Source organism: Piliocolobus tephrosceles, chromosome 9 (genome assembly GCF_002776525.5).
Source record: "Piliocolobus tephrosceles isolate RC106 chromosome 9, ASM277652v3, whole genome shotgun sequence".
Lineage (NCBI taxonomy): Eukaryota > Metazoa > Chordata > Mammalia > Primates > Cercopithecidae > Piliocolobus > Piliocolobus tephrosceles.
In genome coordinates, this window is record NC_045442.1 from 44,035,856 (window position 1) to 44,053,889 (window position 18,034).

The 18,034-nt window shown below is 39.7% G+C and overlaps 1 protein-coding gene across 7 annotated transcripts in view; it reads left to right on the forward strand.

Moving 5' to 3' along the window:
• PANK1 (pantothenate kinase 1) overlaps positions 1-18,034 on the forward strand; it is a 124,788-nt gene that overhangs the window by 97,947 nt on the left and 8,807 nt on the right. For 5 of the 7 annotated variants that reach the window (XM_023226286.1, XM_023226287.1, XM_023226283.1 and 2 more), the window contains 3 exons: positions 10,365-10,618; positions 15,906-16,082; positions 16,578-16,701. In XM_023226286.1, the coding sequence (XP_023082054.1) occupies positions 10,365-10,618; positions 15,906-16,082; positions 16,578-16,701 (555 nt within the window). The remainder of the gene's footprint in view (positions 1-10,364; positions 10,619-15,905; positions 16,083-16,577; positions 16,702-18,034) is intronic. The other 2 variants (XM_023226284.2, XM_023226289.1) reach the window with 1 other exon arrangement.

Here is an 18,034-nt window from a genome sequence, read left to right on the forward strand (position 1 = left end):
AGTGTGTTAAGCAGATGGAGCAGTGAGTGCTAAGGCCCTTAGTGTCCTAATAATCCAAGCTCTCCTCATTTCTAGAATAGAAAATCAAAGATGCTAACTTAATTGTAAAGGATCAATATGTACTACTGTACATATTCAAACAATTTGACAAATCATACAGAAGTGCATCTACATACCTATAAAGTCCTGTTCTTGTTATTGCATAAAATCACTGTTTTTGTTATAACACAACTTTGCAGATAGGAGTTTGAAAAATCCATCTGTGTGATTTATTTGAGTGATTAGGGCTAGGTAAAAGATGTTCAACAGACAATATTATTCAATTGTTATATTTGAATAGTATTTTTAAAAAATACATAGTCTATGTACTTGAATCCTTAGATAATGTAACTATTCTTCATTCCATTTAAAATATACAAGAAAGAACTATAAACCATGACACAATCATTAAATTAGACCTGTGTAGAATACTCTCAGTTGAACAGATCTGCACTTTGTTCCTCCTTTTTCTTTCCTTCTTTTTTTTCTTTCCACCATCCCTCCCCTCCTTCTTTCCTTTCTTGTTTTCTTTTTTAACATTTTAGGATCATTGTCACAACCAAATTTTTGACTGGCAAAAATTAGCCTTCAAAATCATTGATTTATCACAATGGAACACAGAAGAAAAACTTAGCCTAACTTCGAATAAGCTAAGATGTTGATAAGCCAATGAGGAATTCCCACCATTTAAAAAGTGGCTTTCAAGATGGAGAACTCTGCACAACTGTGCACCAAGGCTCTGTAGGTTTCAATGAATTTTGTGTTTATTCCCATTGTCTATATTCTGTGGGTTTTGTTTTAAATAACCTAGCAGAATATTTTATGTACAGATTCTAGTATTTTTATTCACAACCACACTTCTAACTTCAACAACTGTATTCTCAAGAATGCAAGGTATTTTTAACATCAGAAAATTTATTTTTCAAAAGTCATTAGTTCTGCCCATGTAGCTTTTCATTACAATACAGGCATATCTTGTTGTATTGCCTTTTGCTTTATTATGCTTCATTTTTTGCGCTTCACAGATACTGCATTTTTTAGAAATTGAAGGTTTGTGGCAACCCTGCATTGAGCAAGTCTATTGGCACTATTTTTCCAATGGCTTGTACTCACATTTGTCTATGTCACATGTAGGTAATTCTTGCTGTATTTCAAACTTTTTAGTTATTATTGTATCTGTTATGGTGATCTGTGATCAGTGATCAGTGATGTCACTGTTGTAATTGTTTTGGGGCACCACATCATGCCCATCCATGTAAGATGGCAAACTTAATTGATAAATGTTATATGTTCTGACTGCTCCACTGACAGGCTGTCCCCCTCATCTCTCTCCCTACCTCAGGCCTCCCTATTTCCTGAGACACAGCAATATTGAAATTAGGCCAGTTAATAGTCTTACTATTGGCCTAATTGGCTTCTACATATTCAAGTGAAAGGAAGAGTCACATGTCCCACACTTTAAATCAAAAGCTAGAAATCATTACGCTTAGTGAGAAAGACATGCTGAAAACCAAGATAGACCAAAGCCTAGGCCTCTTGTGCCATATGGTTAGCCAGGTTGTGAATGCAAAGGAAAATTAAAAGTGCTACTCCAGTGAATACACAAATAATAAGAAAGAAAAACAGATTTATGGCTGATACAGACTTTTAGTTGTCTGGATTAAAGATCAAACCACCCACAACATTCCCTTAAGCCAAAGTCTAATCCAGAGCAAGGCCCTAACTCTTCAATTCTCTAGAATCTGAGAGAGGTGAGGAAGCTGCCAAAGAAAAGTTGAAAGGTAGGCAGGGTCCTGTGGCTCATGTCTGTAATCCCATTACTTTGGGAGGCTAAGGTGGGTGGATCGCTTGAACCCAGTAGTTCAAGACCAGCCTGGGCAACATGGTGAAACCCTGTCTCTACCCAAAATACAAAAATTAGCCAGATGGGGTGGTGCACCCCTGTAGTCCCAGCAACTCAGGAGGCTGAGATAGAAGGATCACTTGAGCCCAGGAGACAGAGGTTGCAGTAAGCTATGATTGTGCTACTGCACTCCAGCCTGGGTGACAGAGTGATACCCTGTCTCAAAAAAAAACATGAAAAGAAAAGTGGGAAGGTAGCAGAGGTTGTTGGTTTGTGGGGTTTAAGGAAAGAAGCCATGTCCATAACATTAAAGTGCAAGATAAAGTCCCAAGTGCATTGTAGAACCTGCAGCAAGCTAATCAGGAAATAGAGTTAAAGTCACTAATGAAGGTGATGCATTCAACAACAGATTTCCAGTGTAGATGAAATAAGCTTATATTGTTTTGGAAGAAGAGACCACCTAAAACTTTCATAGTAGAGAAGAGAAGTCAATGCCTGGCTTCAAAGCTTCAAGGGGCGGGGTAACTCTCTTGTTAAGGGCTAATGCAGCTAGTAACTTGAAGTTGAAACCAATGCTCATTGACCATTCTGAAAATCATGTGGCCCTTAAGAATTATGCTAAATCCACTCTCCCTGTGCTTTATGAATGTAACAATAAGGCATGGATGATAGTACATCTGTTTATAGCATGGTTTACTAAATATTTAAGCCCACTATTTAGACCTACTGCTCAGAAAAAAAAAATCTTTTCAAAGTTTTACTGCTCATTGACAATGCAACTAGTCACCCAGCAATTCTAACAGAGATGTAAAAGGAGATTAATGTTTTCATGCCTATTAATACAACATCCATTCTGCAGCCCATAAATCAAGGAATAATTACAAGGTTCAAGTTTTATTGTTTAAGAAATACTTTTTTTTTAAAGAAATACTTTTCATAGGCTATAGCTGCCATAGGTTATAGTTCCTTTGATAGATCTGGGTAAAATCAATTAGAAACCTCTGGAAAAGATTCACTATTCTAGATGTCATTAAGAACATTTGAGATTCAAGTAGGGGGAGTAAAATAGAATTAGAAGGAGTTTGGAAGAAGTGAATTTCAGCCTCATGGACAGAGTTCAAGATGTCAGTGAAGAAAGTAACCACAGATATGGTAGAACTAGCCAGAGAACTAGAATCAGAAGTGGATCCTGAAGATATGACTGAATTGCTACAGTCTCATGATAAAATTTGAATCAATGAGGCGTTGTCTCTTATGGATGAGCAAAGAAAATGGTTTCTTGAGATGGAATCTCCTTCTGGTGAAAATGCTGTGAACGTGGTTGAAATGACAACAAAGGATTTAGAGTATTATATAAACTTAGTTGATAAAGCAGTGGCAGGGTTTGAGAGGATGGACTCCAATTTTGAAAGAAGTTCTATGGTGGGTAAAATGCTGTCAAACAACATTCCATGCTGTGGAGAAATCTTTTGTGAAAAGAAGAGTCAACCAATGCAGCAAACTTCATTTTTGTCTTATTTTTAGAACTTTCCACAGCCACCCCAACCCTCAGTGAACCCTACTTTGATTAGTCAGCAGCTCTTAACATTGAGACAAGACTCCACCAGCAAAAATATTACTAAATGATTAGCATTTTTTAGCGATAAAATATTTTAAAATTCAGGTATGTACATTTTTTTTTTTTTTAAAGACATAATGCTAGACCAGGCATGGTGGCTTACGCCTGTAATCCCAGCACTTTGGGAGGCCAAGGTGGGTGGATCACGACGTCAGGAAATCGAGACCATCCTGGCTAACACGATGAAACCCCATCTCTACTAAAAATACAAAGAAATTAACCAGACGTGGTGGCAGGCACCTATAGTCCCAGCTACTCAGGAGGCTGAGGCAGGAGACTGGCATGAACCCGGGAGGCAGAGCTTGCAGTGAGCCCAGATTGTGCCACTGCACTCCAGCCTGGGCAACAGAGTGAGACTCCATCTCAAAAAAAAAAAAAGACATAATGCTATTGCACACTCAATGTACTACAGTATAGTGTAAACAACTTTTTTATTTTATTTTATTTGAGACGAAGTTTTGCTTTGTGCCCAGGCTGGAGTGCAGTGGCGTGATCTCGGCTCACTGCAACACTTGCCTTCTGGGTTCAGGCGATTCTCCTACCCCAGCCTCCCAAGTAGCTGGAATTACAGATACATCATGACCATGCCTGGCTAATTTTTGTATTTTTAGTAGAAACAGAGGTCTCACCATGTTGGCCAGGCTGGTCTCAAACTCCTGACCTCAAGTGATCTGCTTGCCTAGGCCTCCCAAAGTGCTGGGATTACAGGCATTAGCCATCACCCCGGCAGTGTAAACAACTTTTATATGCACTAAGAAACCAAAAAACTCACATGACTTGCTTTATTGCAGTATTCACTTTACTGAGATGGTCCGGAACTCAACCTGCAACATCTTGGAAGTATACACGTAGATACTTGTGAGTTTTGTCCAGTCCAAACCTAACATTGACTAGAAGTCAGAAGTAACTCTTTCAGTTACTTTAAATGTAAAAAAATTACCTACCCTTAGAACAAGTAGGATATAACGATAGTCTTATTCAGTTGACATGAAACTTAGGGCAGCAGAAAGAGTTTTCTGATTACTTTCATCACTTTTTTTTCAGTGTGTGAGTACTTAAGAATTGGCTTTTCTTATACCAGATATCTCCAAGGGACCAGTCTTAAAAAGTGTATAATGGTGGAAAAGTCATCATGAGCGGGTAGGACACCTGGATCTGTGGAATGTCTAAACCTAAGAGCATCATTTACAAACACTTGTTACCTTGGTCCCTATTATTAATCTGAGGACTGATTTGTGATATTGCAGGAGCATAAGATTTGGTAGACACTATCGTTCTCAATTTCATTCTGGCTTGAGACTTGACCACTCATAGATGGCCCCCGTCATCATTTGATAGAGGGAGGAAAAAGCTATCCTTGAGGTTTTTGTTATATTTCTCAGTCACTGAGCATGTTTGAAATTCATCTCTCTCAGGTCTCTGTAGGTCTCCTTTGTGAAAAGAAAAGAACCCTGAGGGTAATTTGTAATTCAGAATCAACCATTTTATATGCAAATTGTTCTTGGTTTAGTAAGATAACCTTTTCTGTCACTTCCAATTTGGTTTATGGAGCCAGTGTCAGCAAAAGTACCTTGGAAGTGTAAAATATCATACAGATATGTATTTTACTTATTTCCAAAATACAATTTGGTGACTCATTTCTCAGCTATAGGTGAGTGATGTAACTGATCCTGGGTAGAGCCATAGAATGCTCCCAGGGAGTAGATGTGGAACCTCTTGGGATAGTTTTTACCAAATTTCTTTAGTTAGCTATTGAGTTAGTTATTTTTGACAGACTGAGCTACAGCTCATAGGAGGCCCTCTTAATTGTATCCTTAGCATGCCTGTGTTTAAGATCCATCTCCTTCTTTTCTCTTTTCTTTCTTTCCTTTTCTTTGAGACAGGGTCTTGCTCTGTCACCCAGGCTGGAGACAGAGGTGCGATCATGGCTCACTGCAGCCTTGACTTCCTGGGCTTAAGAGATCCTCCCACCTCAGCCCCCTAAGTAGCTGGGACCACAGGCGTGTGTCATGATGCCTGGATAATTTAAAAACATGGTTTTTGTCGAGACAGCGTCTCATCATGTTGCCCAAGCTGGCATTGAACACCTGGGCTCAAGCAGTCCTCCTGCCTTGACCTCACAAAGTGCTGGGATTACAGGCATGAGCCACCACACCCATCCTATATTTTTTTCCAGTGTTAGCATATAGGGGATTACTGAATGCCCTCTAAAAATTAGTCTTCAGTTTGGAAATGATGCTTCCAAGTACATTTGAACTTTAGATAAGAAGACCTGGATTATTTTATTTCTCATGGGTATAGTAATTATAACTTGTGTGTCTAGTACTTTAAAGTTTCCAAACATTTTTACACAACCATCTCTTTTGATTCTTGAAAACAGCCCTGTGAGTTAGCTAGGGCAGTCGCTACAGGGAGAATATGTGACTTTATTGACATCTGTACTAGGCTGTGGTAATAGACTCATTCCCAGCTCTTTAGTTCCAGATACTGTGCTTCTCCTTCTATAGCAGTGGTTTCTCAAAGCGTGGTCCCAGGACCAGCAGCATCAGCATCAGCATCACCTGGGATTTTACTAGAAATGCAATGAGAAATTCTGTGGTTAGGGCCCATCTACCTGCATTTTAACAAACGCTCCAGGTGATTCTGATGCACTTAAAGTTTGAGAACGCCACTGTACCCCTGCTTGCTTGAGTAACTTTGGTACTAGAAATAACATTGCTAGTTTTTCAGAATTGTAGTTTGAAAATTTTCTCTACTTTACTTCTTCCCCTACTTGTTAGTCTTGGGAACACGAGTAGGTAACTCAACCCACTGACCCACAATGATGCCTTTTATCAGCAAAATAGGTAATAGTAATAGCTTCCTTGCTTAAAGTCCCACAGGCGGGGTCTATACAGTCTTTTGATTAGCTTCCATTATTTACACAGAGTTTGAGTCTTACGGCAAGCTTTGTTTTGTTGTTTTTAAGTTTGAGGAGTGGCTTAAATTTAACCTAATAATTTAGGAATTGGCAGAACTCATAGTGTCTCCAAAAGTGCTAAGGAGAGTTACCAGCAGAGGGATGCTAGAGCTGGCACCTACTGGGTTAAAAGAGTCCATGTGAGCATCTCTTCCCAATTCTGTGTTTATCGACATCACATTGGTAGCTTGAAATTGGTCATGGTCAGGGGTGATTATAACATGGAAATTAGTAAATGCTATAAACTAGGGCTTTTAGTTTCAGAGAGCTGGTTGTTAAACATTTACCAGCATATCTTAGTTACAAAGTATGCTCAGATGACCTGAAGCTTCATATGCATGTTTGCTGGATCTAATAGTTCAGATTTGTCATCATTTAAGACCCATGATAGGATCGCATTAGGATATATATATAGATAAAATTGGTAGTATGGGAGTTAGATTCAGCCCACAGACATGTTTTGTTGGTCTGCAATATACTTTTTTAATGTTAAACTAGCTGTCAGCACTTAAAAACTGGAAGATTTAACATAAAACTGTGGATTTCTGACTCTTAAAAAATAGGGTCACCTGGTAACACTGGGCCCCTAACATCGCATGGCAACAGTGGGCGGCAGGTGAATTTTAAATAGGTGCAGGTTGACTTGTTTGCTACAGTCCTTATTCTGTGACTCTACATCTAGTCAAGACCTTTGCTCCTTTGTTTTCTTACAGTCTCCTTTAGGCATTTGAGTCTGTGGCCCTTGATGTAAAGAAAACTAAGCCCCGAGAGAGAGTGTTTCTCACTAGCTGAAATGTCAACATGCTGTTTTAAGCTTTGCACAAAGTTAATTCAGTTGTACTAATGGACTGCAAAGTCTGATAATTAATTCCCAACTCGTCCTGAATTTCAGATGGCCTCTATGAAAATCCAAGTAGCAGTGTGACTCACTGCCTGCACTTGGGACCCTGAAATTTTTCCCAGATGGCGAAGGTTTTTGAGGGAGCTCTCTGTAGGGTTCAGTGAAAGTGACGTATATCTGTTGCCCTGTCTGAGGATGCATGACCTCAAGCTTGAGATATCCACCCCTCAGTGAAATGTGTAGAGGAGATGTTTGTTTGCTGCTAGTACTTTGTTAGAAAATGATTTTTAGGGAAAAGGTGAAATAATGATGTTTCTTTTCAGGTCAAACTAGTACATGCGTAGATTATTTGCCTTGGCAGGTTTTTCTTTTTTCCTAGTATAGTTTCAGGAGGTCCAGCAGGACAGACTTTGTGTTTGTGTTTGTTACGTTGGCTGTGGAATTGGCTGTCAATATTGTTGATGAACCTCTGATTAATTGTTAAGCAGTTAAACTATACTTCCAAGACTGGCTGATGAAATTGCTACTTTTCAGTTTGGGGTGATCCAAGCGATAATAACTCCCTGTTCCACGTAATAAATGTTTATTAAGCAATTATTATGTGCAGGCCTTTGAGCATAGTGCTAAGGGGCAGCCAGAGACCTAGAAACCAAGCCAGAGTGTGACCTGTGCTGTAAGTGCAATGGAAGGCTGTGGAATCAGGGAGAACAGAGGAAATAGTGTTTACACTGCTATGCCCTGCTATAGTCTTTCAGGTCTCCAGATAGGTTTATACCTGTAATTTTGCTTCTTAAAACATGTATAATTATGTATATCTCATCCAGGAGTTTCACTTGGTAAAAAAAGAAATGTTTAGAACCATTTATGAGGTAGATTTACGTAGCACCATGGGTCATTTAGAATGTTTATTTCAAGAATACATCCACTATCTGGTTGGTAACCTATTGTAACTAATTCTGTTCTGCAGGTATATAATCAGAGGATTTTGTTAAATAGGAAATTCAAATGAGTAACAGGAAATCAAAAATGTTGTTTTAGCTCTTTTTTTTTTTTTTTTTTTTTTTTTTGCTTGTTTAGACAGAATCTCAATCTGTTGTCCAGGCTGGAGTGCAGTGACATGATCATGGCTCCCTGCAGCCTTGACCTCCCAAGACTGGGTGATCCTCCCACCTCAGCCTCCCAAGCAGCTAGGACCAGCAGCACATACCCCACATCAGGCAGGCAAATTTTTTTTTTTTTTTTTTTTTTTTTTACAGATGGGGTCTCCCTATATTGCCCGAGTTGATCTCAAAATCCATGACTCAAGTGATCCTCTCACCTCGGCAGCCCAAAATGCTGGAATTACAGGTGTGAACTACCACACCCCAGCCCGTTTTAGCTCTTAACTTTTATAATGAAGATAATATCTTTTTGACAAAATATCTAAGTCTAGTACTTGTGTAGGCTGTTTCCAGACTCCAGAAGCAGTACCCGTTATGACAATGAAGACATGAGAAGCACACAGCAAATCATTGGGAGATATTTGCTAGTTGTGTCACCTAGGAAAGTTACTTAAGTTCTGTGAATCTTAACCATAGAATAAGGTTGATAGTACCTACTTTTAGGGTTTTAGGGAGAATTAAATAATCTGGTACAAGGGTTTGGCATGTAGTAAACAGTAAATACTTGCTATTATATTTTTAAATAGTTTTTTTTAAAATTATATTGGGTCTTTTAAATTATCTTCATTTGTTCAGTTTCATGTTTGTGATTGTTAGATTTTTTCCTTTCTTTGGTCCATGGAAAATAATCATGAATCCAGATCTCTGGGCCAGTAGTAATACATTTGAGGATCATAAATTAAACTTTTGAGAATGCAAAATGGCTACTGGACCCTAAGCCTAGCCCTCAGCCAGGTCATTCCCCTTTACCTTTTTGCCCCTATCCATTTTTGTCTCACAGGAACATAATAGGATACTCGGGGACCACCCCAGACATTAATAAAAGAGCCAACTTTTTTTTTAACCCTGTGTATTTGCCAAGGCCTATGTAAGCACTTTACCTATATTTTTAGGTAATCTTCACAGCAGCACTCTGCAATGAGTGTTGTTATTATCTTCCCCATTTTACACATGAGGGCACTGAGGTTTGAGAAATCTTTCAGTTAAGTAAATTTTAGAGCTAGAATTCAAAGCCAGATCTAACTCCAAAGCCGAAGCCTGGAAAAAGGGGGGTTGGGCTTTGTGGGCTTAAAGGTGATTCACCCCAGTTCCTAGTCCCTCAGGACTTCATGCTCTACCAAGGAAGTATAGCATTTTTGTTGCTTTCTGAGTATTCTCAGTCTGCTCACCCTGTGCAAGCACCTCTTTCTTGGCGGCATCCCCTATTAGATTCCTGTGGCTGCTGTAACAAATAAACTTAATGGTTCAAACAACAGAAATTTATTTGCTCACAGTTCTTAATGCCAGAAGTTCAAATTCAAAGTATTGGCAGGACCGTACTTCCTTCAATGGCTCTTGGAGATGCCATTTTTTGCCTCTTCCAGCTTCTGGTGACTGTCAGCATTCCTTGGCCTGTGGAGCAGCACTCCAGTCTCTGCCTTTGTCTTCATATGGCCTTCTCCTCTGCATCCTTTAAATCTCTCCTGTGTGTCTGTATGCTTGCCATTGGACTCAGGGCCTACCCCAATAATCCAGGATGGTCACTTCTTCTCAAGATACTCAATTAGATCTGCAAAGACCCTTTTTCCAAATAAAGTCACATTCACAGGTGCTGAGAATTAGGACATAGTACCATCTTTCAGGGACCACCATTCAACCCATGACACATGCTGATGGGTGCATTTCAAGCAACCAGGCAAGCTCTTGGCCTTTAGCATGCACTGTGGGCAGGTATGATGTCTAGCCAAGGCTACTTTTCCAGTGCAGTGGCTGATTATCTGCAAGATTTTACAACTTGTTTTAAGGGTGCCTCCAAGCTTTTAATGTGAATGACCCCAACTTAACTAGAACTAGAACCTCTGGGGTTTCCCCTTAGGTGGTCGCCTATCTCAAAAGGTTTTATTTTGTTGTTTGTTTTGTTTTAGATTGCTGACCTGCAGCTGCATAAACTGGATGAACTGGACTGTCTGATTCAGGGCCTGCTTTATGTCGACTCTGTTGGCTTCAACGGCAAGCCAGAATGTTACTATTTTGAAAATCCCACAAATCCTGAATTGTGTCAAAAAAAGCCGTACTGCCTTGATAACCCATACCCTATGTTGCTGGTTAACATGGGCTCAGGTGTCAGCATCCTAGCTGTGTACTCCAAGGACAACTATAAAAGAGTTACAGGGACCAGGTAAACATGTTTCCACTTGTACTTGAACCCAGACCTCTTTCTTGATGATCAGTTTATAGTAAAACGTTATGTATATTGAATACATCTTTAAAAGAAATATCTTGGCCTCCTTAGCCAACCAAAAAGAATTTCTCAAATGGTGTGTTAAAGTGGTATGTGGGTGATTTATATAAAAGTTAATAAAACACAGTCCTTGCCTTGATAGAAACTTTGGTCAGATTGAGGGAAGAAGGATTGCACACACCAGAAATTTGCCAACAAGGGGGTATACATTAAGTGTCAGATGATTGGCAGGGTCAGTAGAATTCAGATGGAAGGATACTTGGGATGGTCAGAGATGACTTCAGAAGAAACCTTCTTTTGGACCCTCATGGATGCCTAGCTTGGAATGACTTGCTTGAAATAATATACCATTCCAAACAGCAAACCAAATTAGGTCTACAAAAAATCTCTTTTTACCCTCAGCCAAATGCTCCACCTGAAAATGGGAATAGTCAGCATACCTCGTAGGGAATTTTGGAGTGGAGTACACAGGGAAACAGTCCTGTGGCCACAGTGGGGCAGAGGGACTTGTTTTTTAGTGCACACATCCCAAGACCCATGGAAGAGCCAAGGGGCTCAGCTTCCTGTTAATGGGGATTCAACATGGAAAAAACATCTGGGGTCAGATCTCTCTAAAACATCACAGTGTAAACAAAACTAAATAGGTTTTCCTTAATTCTAGGAGGAGGATTTGGTATGAAGCATTTTTCCAGCATGTGGAACCATAGAACCCATTTTTAGAGGAGCATCTTAGGAGATTAGTACCATGCAGAATGTGCTTTGGGATTTGGTGTTGAAACCAGGGTTTTTGATAGCTGCAGATATGTCACTTCTCTGGGTCTCAGTATCATCATTTCTGCCATGAAGGGGGTTGTTTCTTGGATTTCTTCTACAGACTTCTCCAGTACTGAAATTCTGCAGGACTACTCACCCATTAGGAGGAGAACATTGCTTTTGCAGTACATTTCCATGACTTGTGATAGATGAGTGGCTCCCCACTGAAGAGGGGAAGATTTAACAGTGCCCCCCAGGACATGTTTGACAGTTTTGTTTCTTTGGTTGTTACAACTGGCATCTACTGGGTAGAGGTCAGGGGTGCTGCTAAAATCCTGTAGTACATAAGGCAACAAAAAATTATCGAGCCCCAAATATCAGTAATGCTGCTGTTGAGAAACCCTGGCATGCATGTACACACACACATACACACACATACACACACACACATACACATACACACACACACTCACACACATTCTAACTGAAGCCTACTGGTGTCCAGAGTATAGGCTTTGTTTTGTAAGTTAATTGCTACCAAGTATACATTTTCTCATTGAGAATATAGAAGCTTGCTTGTTCACACAAGAAACAAAACTGACTCCGTGACCTCATGAGGACTGTCAGGAGTATCGGAGATGAATATTTCAGCTGAGCTGGTTTTACGTTAGAGAGTGATTTGATAAACATATAATTTTTAAGAAACTACAGACCTCCTCCCAGAAGGAGTAATTGAATTGGTAAAGCTAGTCCCAAGGTAAGAGCAAGCTATGCGTTGTTCACAATTAGAGATACTTACAGTTTTATCAACACTTAACAATTTAATGAATTACATCACAGGGACACTTTCTTAAACTTGGAGGCTCCATGGATCTGGGTCATCTTGAATAGCTGCGAAGAAGCAAACTGTGATGTTTGGCTTCTGTTATATGTGTAATAATGTCTATAAATATTGGTAAATGCCCTTTAATGTCCAGTATTCTCCAGTCATCAACAAATTCTGTCTGGATGTTCTAGCTTCCCTATAAACTCTCTCTTCAATCAGTAGCTTTGGAAAGGTGCTACCAAAGCCTGCAGGTTAATAGAGAACCCTTTCGGGGCTACCACGAGAGGGGAGGGGAATGAAACATCAAGTGTGTGGGGCTGTGATCCTGATCCAGAGTTGTTTTGCCAAAGGTTTCTTTTAATTCAAGTTAGGAAACCTCTGACATAAATGATTACAGTTAGCAGTGAAGTTAGTATCTACGGTTAGTGTGAGTGTGTAAAACACATTTTAGGAACCACTGCAGCTTTAAGTTTTGCTACTCCTATTGTGAACCAATAGCTGTCACTCCAGGTTTTTTCTTACTGTATTATACCTGATTTTCCCATTAAACATTAAAGTTGTTTATTTTCAAGAAGCTACACAGGATGTCAGTTTCCTTTTAAACATGATTTCAAATGATTTATTTCAGTGTTACATATAATTTTGTTGCATCCCAGATTGGATAGCAACATTTTTTTCCTAGTGAAACAACTCCAATTATAGAAGTCAATGGAAAAAAATAGTACTTTATAGCTGACATTAGAATGTGTAGTTTGTTAAAAGAGGAATGCAGATGATTTTGAAACTTTGGTGAAACTAGCAGTACATCTCATCTCATTATTTTGGTATCTGTTTTAAGGGCATGAGCACTTAATTGAAGGTTTCTTCTGCTGTTTCCTAAAATCCCCCCACTATGATGTTGTTTGTTTTGTTTTATTTTTAAATGATGATAATATTCTACAGCTTTTTCTTGCATTGTTTTTGTCTCTTATACACTGAGGGTTTTTACTGTATGCCTACTGAAACAAACAGATGTATCTGACTGTGAGCAGGAAAATCACTTGATTAAATAATGGTTAGCAGGTTGAGGATATTAATAAAGTGCTGGGAGACATTTGGCTCTTCTGCAGCTGTGCATTCTTTCCTCCTATCTGCAGTGCACTCGCTGTCAAAATGCATGCTCGCTTTACCTCATTTGTTCCAATTCTTTATGTGGAGTCGTCTGTCATCTTCCAGTCATACAAGGCACTTGCCCTTTTTCATTTATACCAACACATCAGCCAATGAGTTACCTTCTTTCTAAGTCAGCCAGTGTCTTCAGTTGCCTACCTTTGAGTGGGTTGTTGAATGCCTTGATTAATACAAATCCTTAATGTCCAAAGAAAGGTTATCCGTGGGGGTGAAAGATATTTAGAAGCTAGAAATGGGAGCAAAGACATCTTTCTAAAAATACACAGGAAGAAAGCAAAACAAATCCAAATGGCACACAAACCAGAACATGTTCCCACACTAGCTTTGTAGGTAGGCTGAAACCAGCAATGTAGAATGACATACTGCATTAAATGTAAATAAAGATAAACTTTCTTAGAGGAAATCCAGAGTTTCTACTGTGACTAAGTTGTGAAGGTAATAATGTACATGGACCTCTTTTTTACTCATGGAACTGCATCTACAGTTTGGCTGGCTGCTACTGGTGGTGCCTAGCTACATAATTTTCCATGAAAACCCATAATTTCAATCATATATATATATGTGTATGTGTGTGTGTATATATATGAGTAAATTAAGTGATATATATATATATATTTTTTTTTTTTTTTTTTTTTTTTTAGACAAAGTCCGGCTCTGTTACCCAGGCTGGAGTGCAGTGGCACAATCTCGGCTCACTACAATCTCCACCAGGGTACAAGTAATCCCCCCACCTCAGCCTCCTGAGTAGCTGGGATTATAGGCGCATGCCACCACGCCTGGCTAATTTTTGTCTTTTTGTATTTTTAGTAGAGACGGGGTTTCACCATGTTGGCCAGGCTGATCTCAAACTCCTGACCTCAGGTGATTCACCTGCCTTGGCCTCCAAAAGTGCTGGGATTACAGGCATGAGCCACCACGCCTGGCCTCAATCAAGTATATTTTTATACAAGTGACAATTTAAGAATATTACACATAGTTTCGCTATTTTATTTTATTTTATTATTTTTTGAGATGGAGTCTCGCTCTGTCTGTCACCCAGGCTGGAGTGCAATGGCGCAATCCTGGCTCACTGCAACCTCCACCTCCTGGGTTCAAGCGATTCTCCTTCCTCAGTTTCCCAAGTAGCTTGGATTACAGGTATGAACCACCATACCTGGCTAATGTTTGCATTTTTCATAGAAATGGAGTTTCACCGTATTGGCCAGGCTGGTCTCAAACTCCTGACCTCAAGTAATTCACCTGTCTCAGCCCCCCAAAGTGCTGGGATTACAGGCATAAGCCACCACGCCCAGTCAGTTTCGTTTTAGATGCATCTTCAAGAACTATGTACCTATCTACAGTTTTGTACCTTCTTGTTAACAGTTATTGACATTAAACATAACCTTAATCCCAAATTGATTTTATTCTTAGAAGTAAAAGCCAGTGCTCAAACACAAATTGAATTTCCAAAGCTAGTAGCTCCTTGGGGCTTCAGAACAGATGGATGTGAGCAGCTCTTCTTCATTTACTCTTCTACATGGTAAAGAAATAGGAAAACCTATGTCCATTAGCTTTAGGAATCAATGCTTCTTTTCCTGCTGGGAGTTCACTGGCAATACTTTACTCTGAATCTGCTTTTCTTTCCATTAGGTAACTTTGATATTAATACACAATTGAGTTCATTCTTGGCTACTGTAATTACTTTCTAATTTTATCTAGGCTATTTTAGAGGAAATTTCCCCCTAAACAAGTCAAAGGTTCTTAAATGTAGTTCAACCATTGGAACCACTTTATGACCTTTGTTACTGTTTTTTACTATTGAGTGGTAAGTAATATATTAAAAAACCTTCTGGAGAGTCTACTAGAAAAAAATTCAGTATCAGATCAGATGCAGGTTCCCTTCTAGAAATATTCAAGGAGGCTAAATGAGATTATCTCTGCTAGAGAAGCAAGGTCAGGTCAAAGACAGCTTTTAAAACTGTTCACTCCTGGCACAATCCTGGGTCAGTTTTATCATCAGAGGGTTTGGCTTCATAGCTGTGAATTATGCTTTATGTACACACAAATTCTTTTTCTAGGTATTTATATTCAGCTGCATATGGTTTTTTAATAGGAGTTATTTCTTGGTTGTTTGCTGCTTTCAGACCACCCAAATAGAAGAGATCATGATTTGGCCCCATTTCGTAGGTGGGAAGGCTGAACAAAGCACTCAGGTTAGTGGTTAGGTGAAGGTCTCACAACAGAAATCAGTGAGAGTCTTTCTTTGGTTTTGTTCTCAAATTTAGGGGCAAATTTTCCTTGATGTTTATTTTTAGTCTCTGCCCTCTTTTCATATCCAGTCTACCCTAAAGCTCTGTTGCACCCTAGCACTTTAATTGAAGTGCCCCTTTCTTCATCTGCTTTTATTCACCCATATTAATAGTCTTGACGTAGTTGGGGACTTGGATGGGCATATCTTAAAGTAAAATTTAAAAATAAACCTTATTGTTCCTTCAGTCTTGGAGGTGGAACATTCCTAGGCCTATGTTGCTTGCTGACTGGTTGTGAGACCTTTGAAGAAGCTCTGGAAATGGCAGCTAAAGGCGACAGCACCAATGTTGATAAGCTGGTGAAGGACATTTACGGAGGAGACTATGAACGATTTGGCCTTCAAGGATCTGCTGTAGCATCAAGGTAGAGATTAAGTAGCTAGGAGCAGTAGTGATTAAACACAAGGCAGCCTCTCCACCCTGGCCATTCACTAAGTTATGTTTTAAAATGTCAATCCACCAGCCTGGTGCAGATACCTGTTGTATCAGAGCTCAGACTTGATCTCCTGCCCTTGATGAAGCACTGAGATATTTAGCTCTTGATACTTGTTCTTAAAATAAGGCAACTTTGAAAGAAGGTTCTAGAAAACTGCAATAGTTTCACCTGTTTCATTCTTGTCCAGATATCTAGAGGCATTAAATTTTTTTCCCCCATCAATGGACATGCTACTTTGTCCCTATTAAGAAAAGGGCAGTCAGCCATGCATACTATAATCTTGTCTGCTTATAAACCATAGTAGCAAAATTGGATCACTTGAGTTTGAACAGTTACTCATAGAGCCTTCCACAGTACTTTGGTGGAAGGATGGGCCCTGCCTGAGGACGATTTTGAACACTCTCGCTAATATTTCCAACATAGCTTTGGCAACATGATGAGTAAAGAAAAGCGAGATTCCATCAGCAAGGAAGACCTCGCCCGGGCCACATTGGTCACCATCACCAACAACATTGGCTCCATTGCTCGGATGTGTGCGTTGAATGAGGTAAGGCCTTACTCAACTTGGCGAAAGCTGTGTGTCATTCATACACATCATCTTGGCAGTGCAGCACCTGCTGACTCTTACTTACACAGCTGCATATCCTTAGGAAAGCTTCCCTTTACTATAGTCACACTTTACAGAATAGGAGGGGTGTGTGTTGGGGGAGGGGGAGGAATATATGCTTTATTTTTAAGAAGGCACCAGATATAACGAATGATAAACCATTCAACTGTGGAAACATGATACAATTACAACCCATGTCATAGTCTCTCTAACCGTCATTATTGCCATGTGTCCACTGCAATGTGAGGAAAAGGTCTGAGCATCCTTGCACATAACTGCAGGTAAAATGCTCGACTGGCAATATTCGATATTCTCTTTGCTTTCAGCTTCTTTACAGTGTTGCCTTGTGGCATGGAGTTCAAGCAGCATTGTACAGGGCTATCAAAGCACAGAGAGCTTACTACAGCCAAGGCCAGCCAGAGCCCCACGCACAAAAAGGGGTGGAGCTGGTGATAGACAAAGTTTTATTAACATGTTTTGAAGCACTGCAAGATTTGTTTGGAAAAAATTGAACCTTTTCTGAAATATAAGGTGTGTAAAGTAGAACTCTTCACACTGAGGTGTATTAGAAAGACAAGAAAGAAGAGTTGGGGCATGGAACAGGTCATAGGAGAGTATTAAAGAACCACAGCTCTGTAATGGAGTTTTTATAAATATAGCTTTTAATAGAGAGGTGATATACATACAGAAGAAGGCTCAAATTATAAGCTTACAGTTGAATTTACACCACACAAGCACCCCTGTATAGCCATCACTCAGATCAAGAAATAGAACGTTATAGGTACTCAGAAAGCCCCTTGAGCCCCCTCCCAGTTGAGTAGTTGAATGTTAGTATATGAGGCAGTCTTTATGATACATGGGTGTTAGCCCTGCGTTTGAGTTCTGGGTTGACAAAAAACACACTCTCCTTGCATAACACTGAACACAGTATGTTACTGGCCTGCAGATCAGGGACATACCTTTTTGGAAGCCCTCAGTTCAGATGGAGTTTAAATGGGAGGCTGATACTCAGAGAAAAGAGCATTCCACAGATGTTTTTTCAAAGTCCACTTGAGTCTTGGGACTCAATGTAACAGAGTTTATTTCTTGACATTAACCTTTAAAGGGAACTTTTCCAAGTAATGAAACAAGCCCCAAAACCAGTATGTGTGTAGCTGGCTGTACTCATGGGCTCTCAAAGGTCAGCTGGTAACACTTCTTGCCCCACAGAGCAATAGATGCCCTTTCCCCTACTTTCCACAGAGCCAGGTTCTTGTGCTTTTGGCTGCAGTGA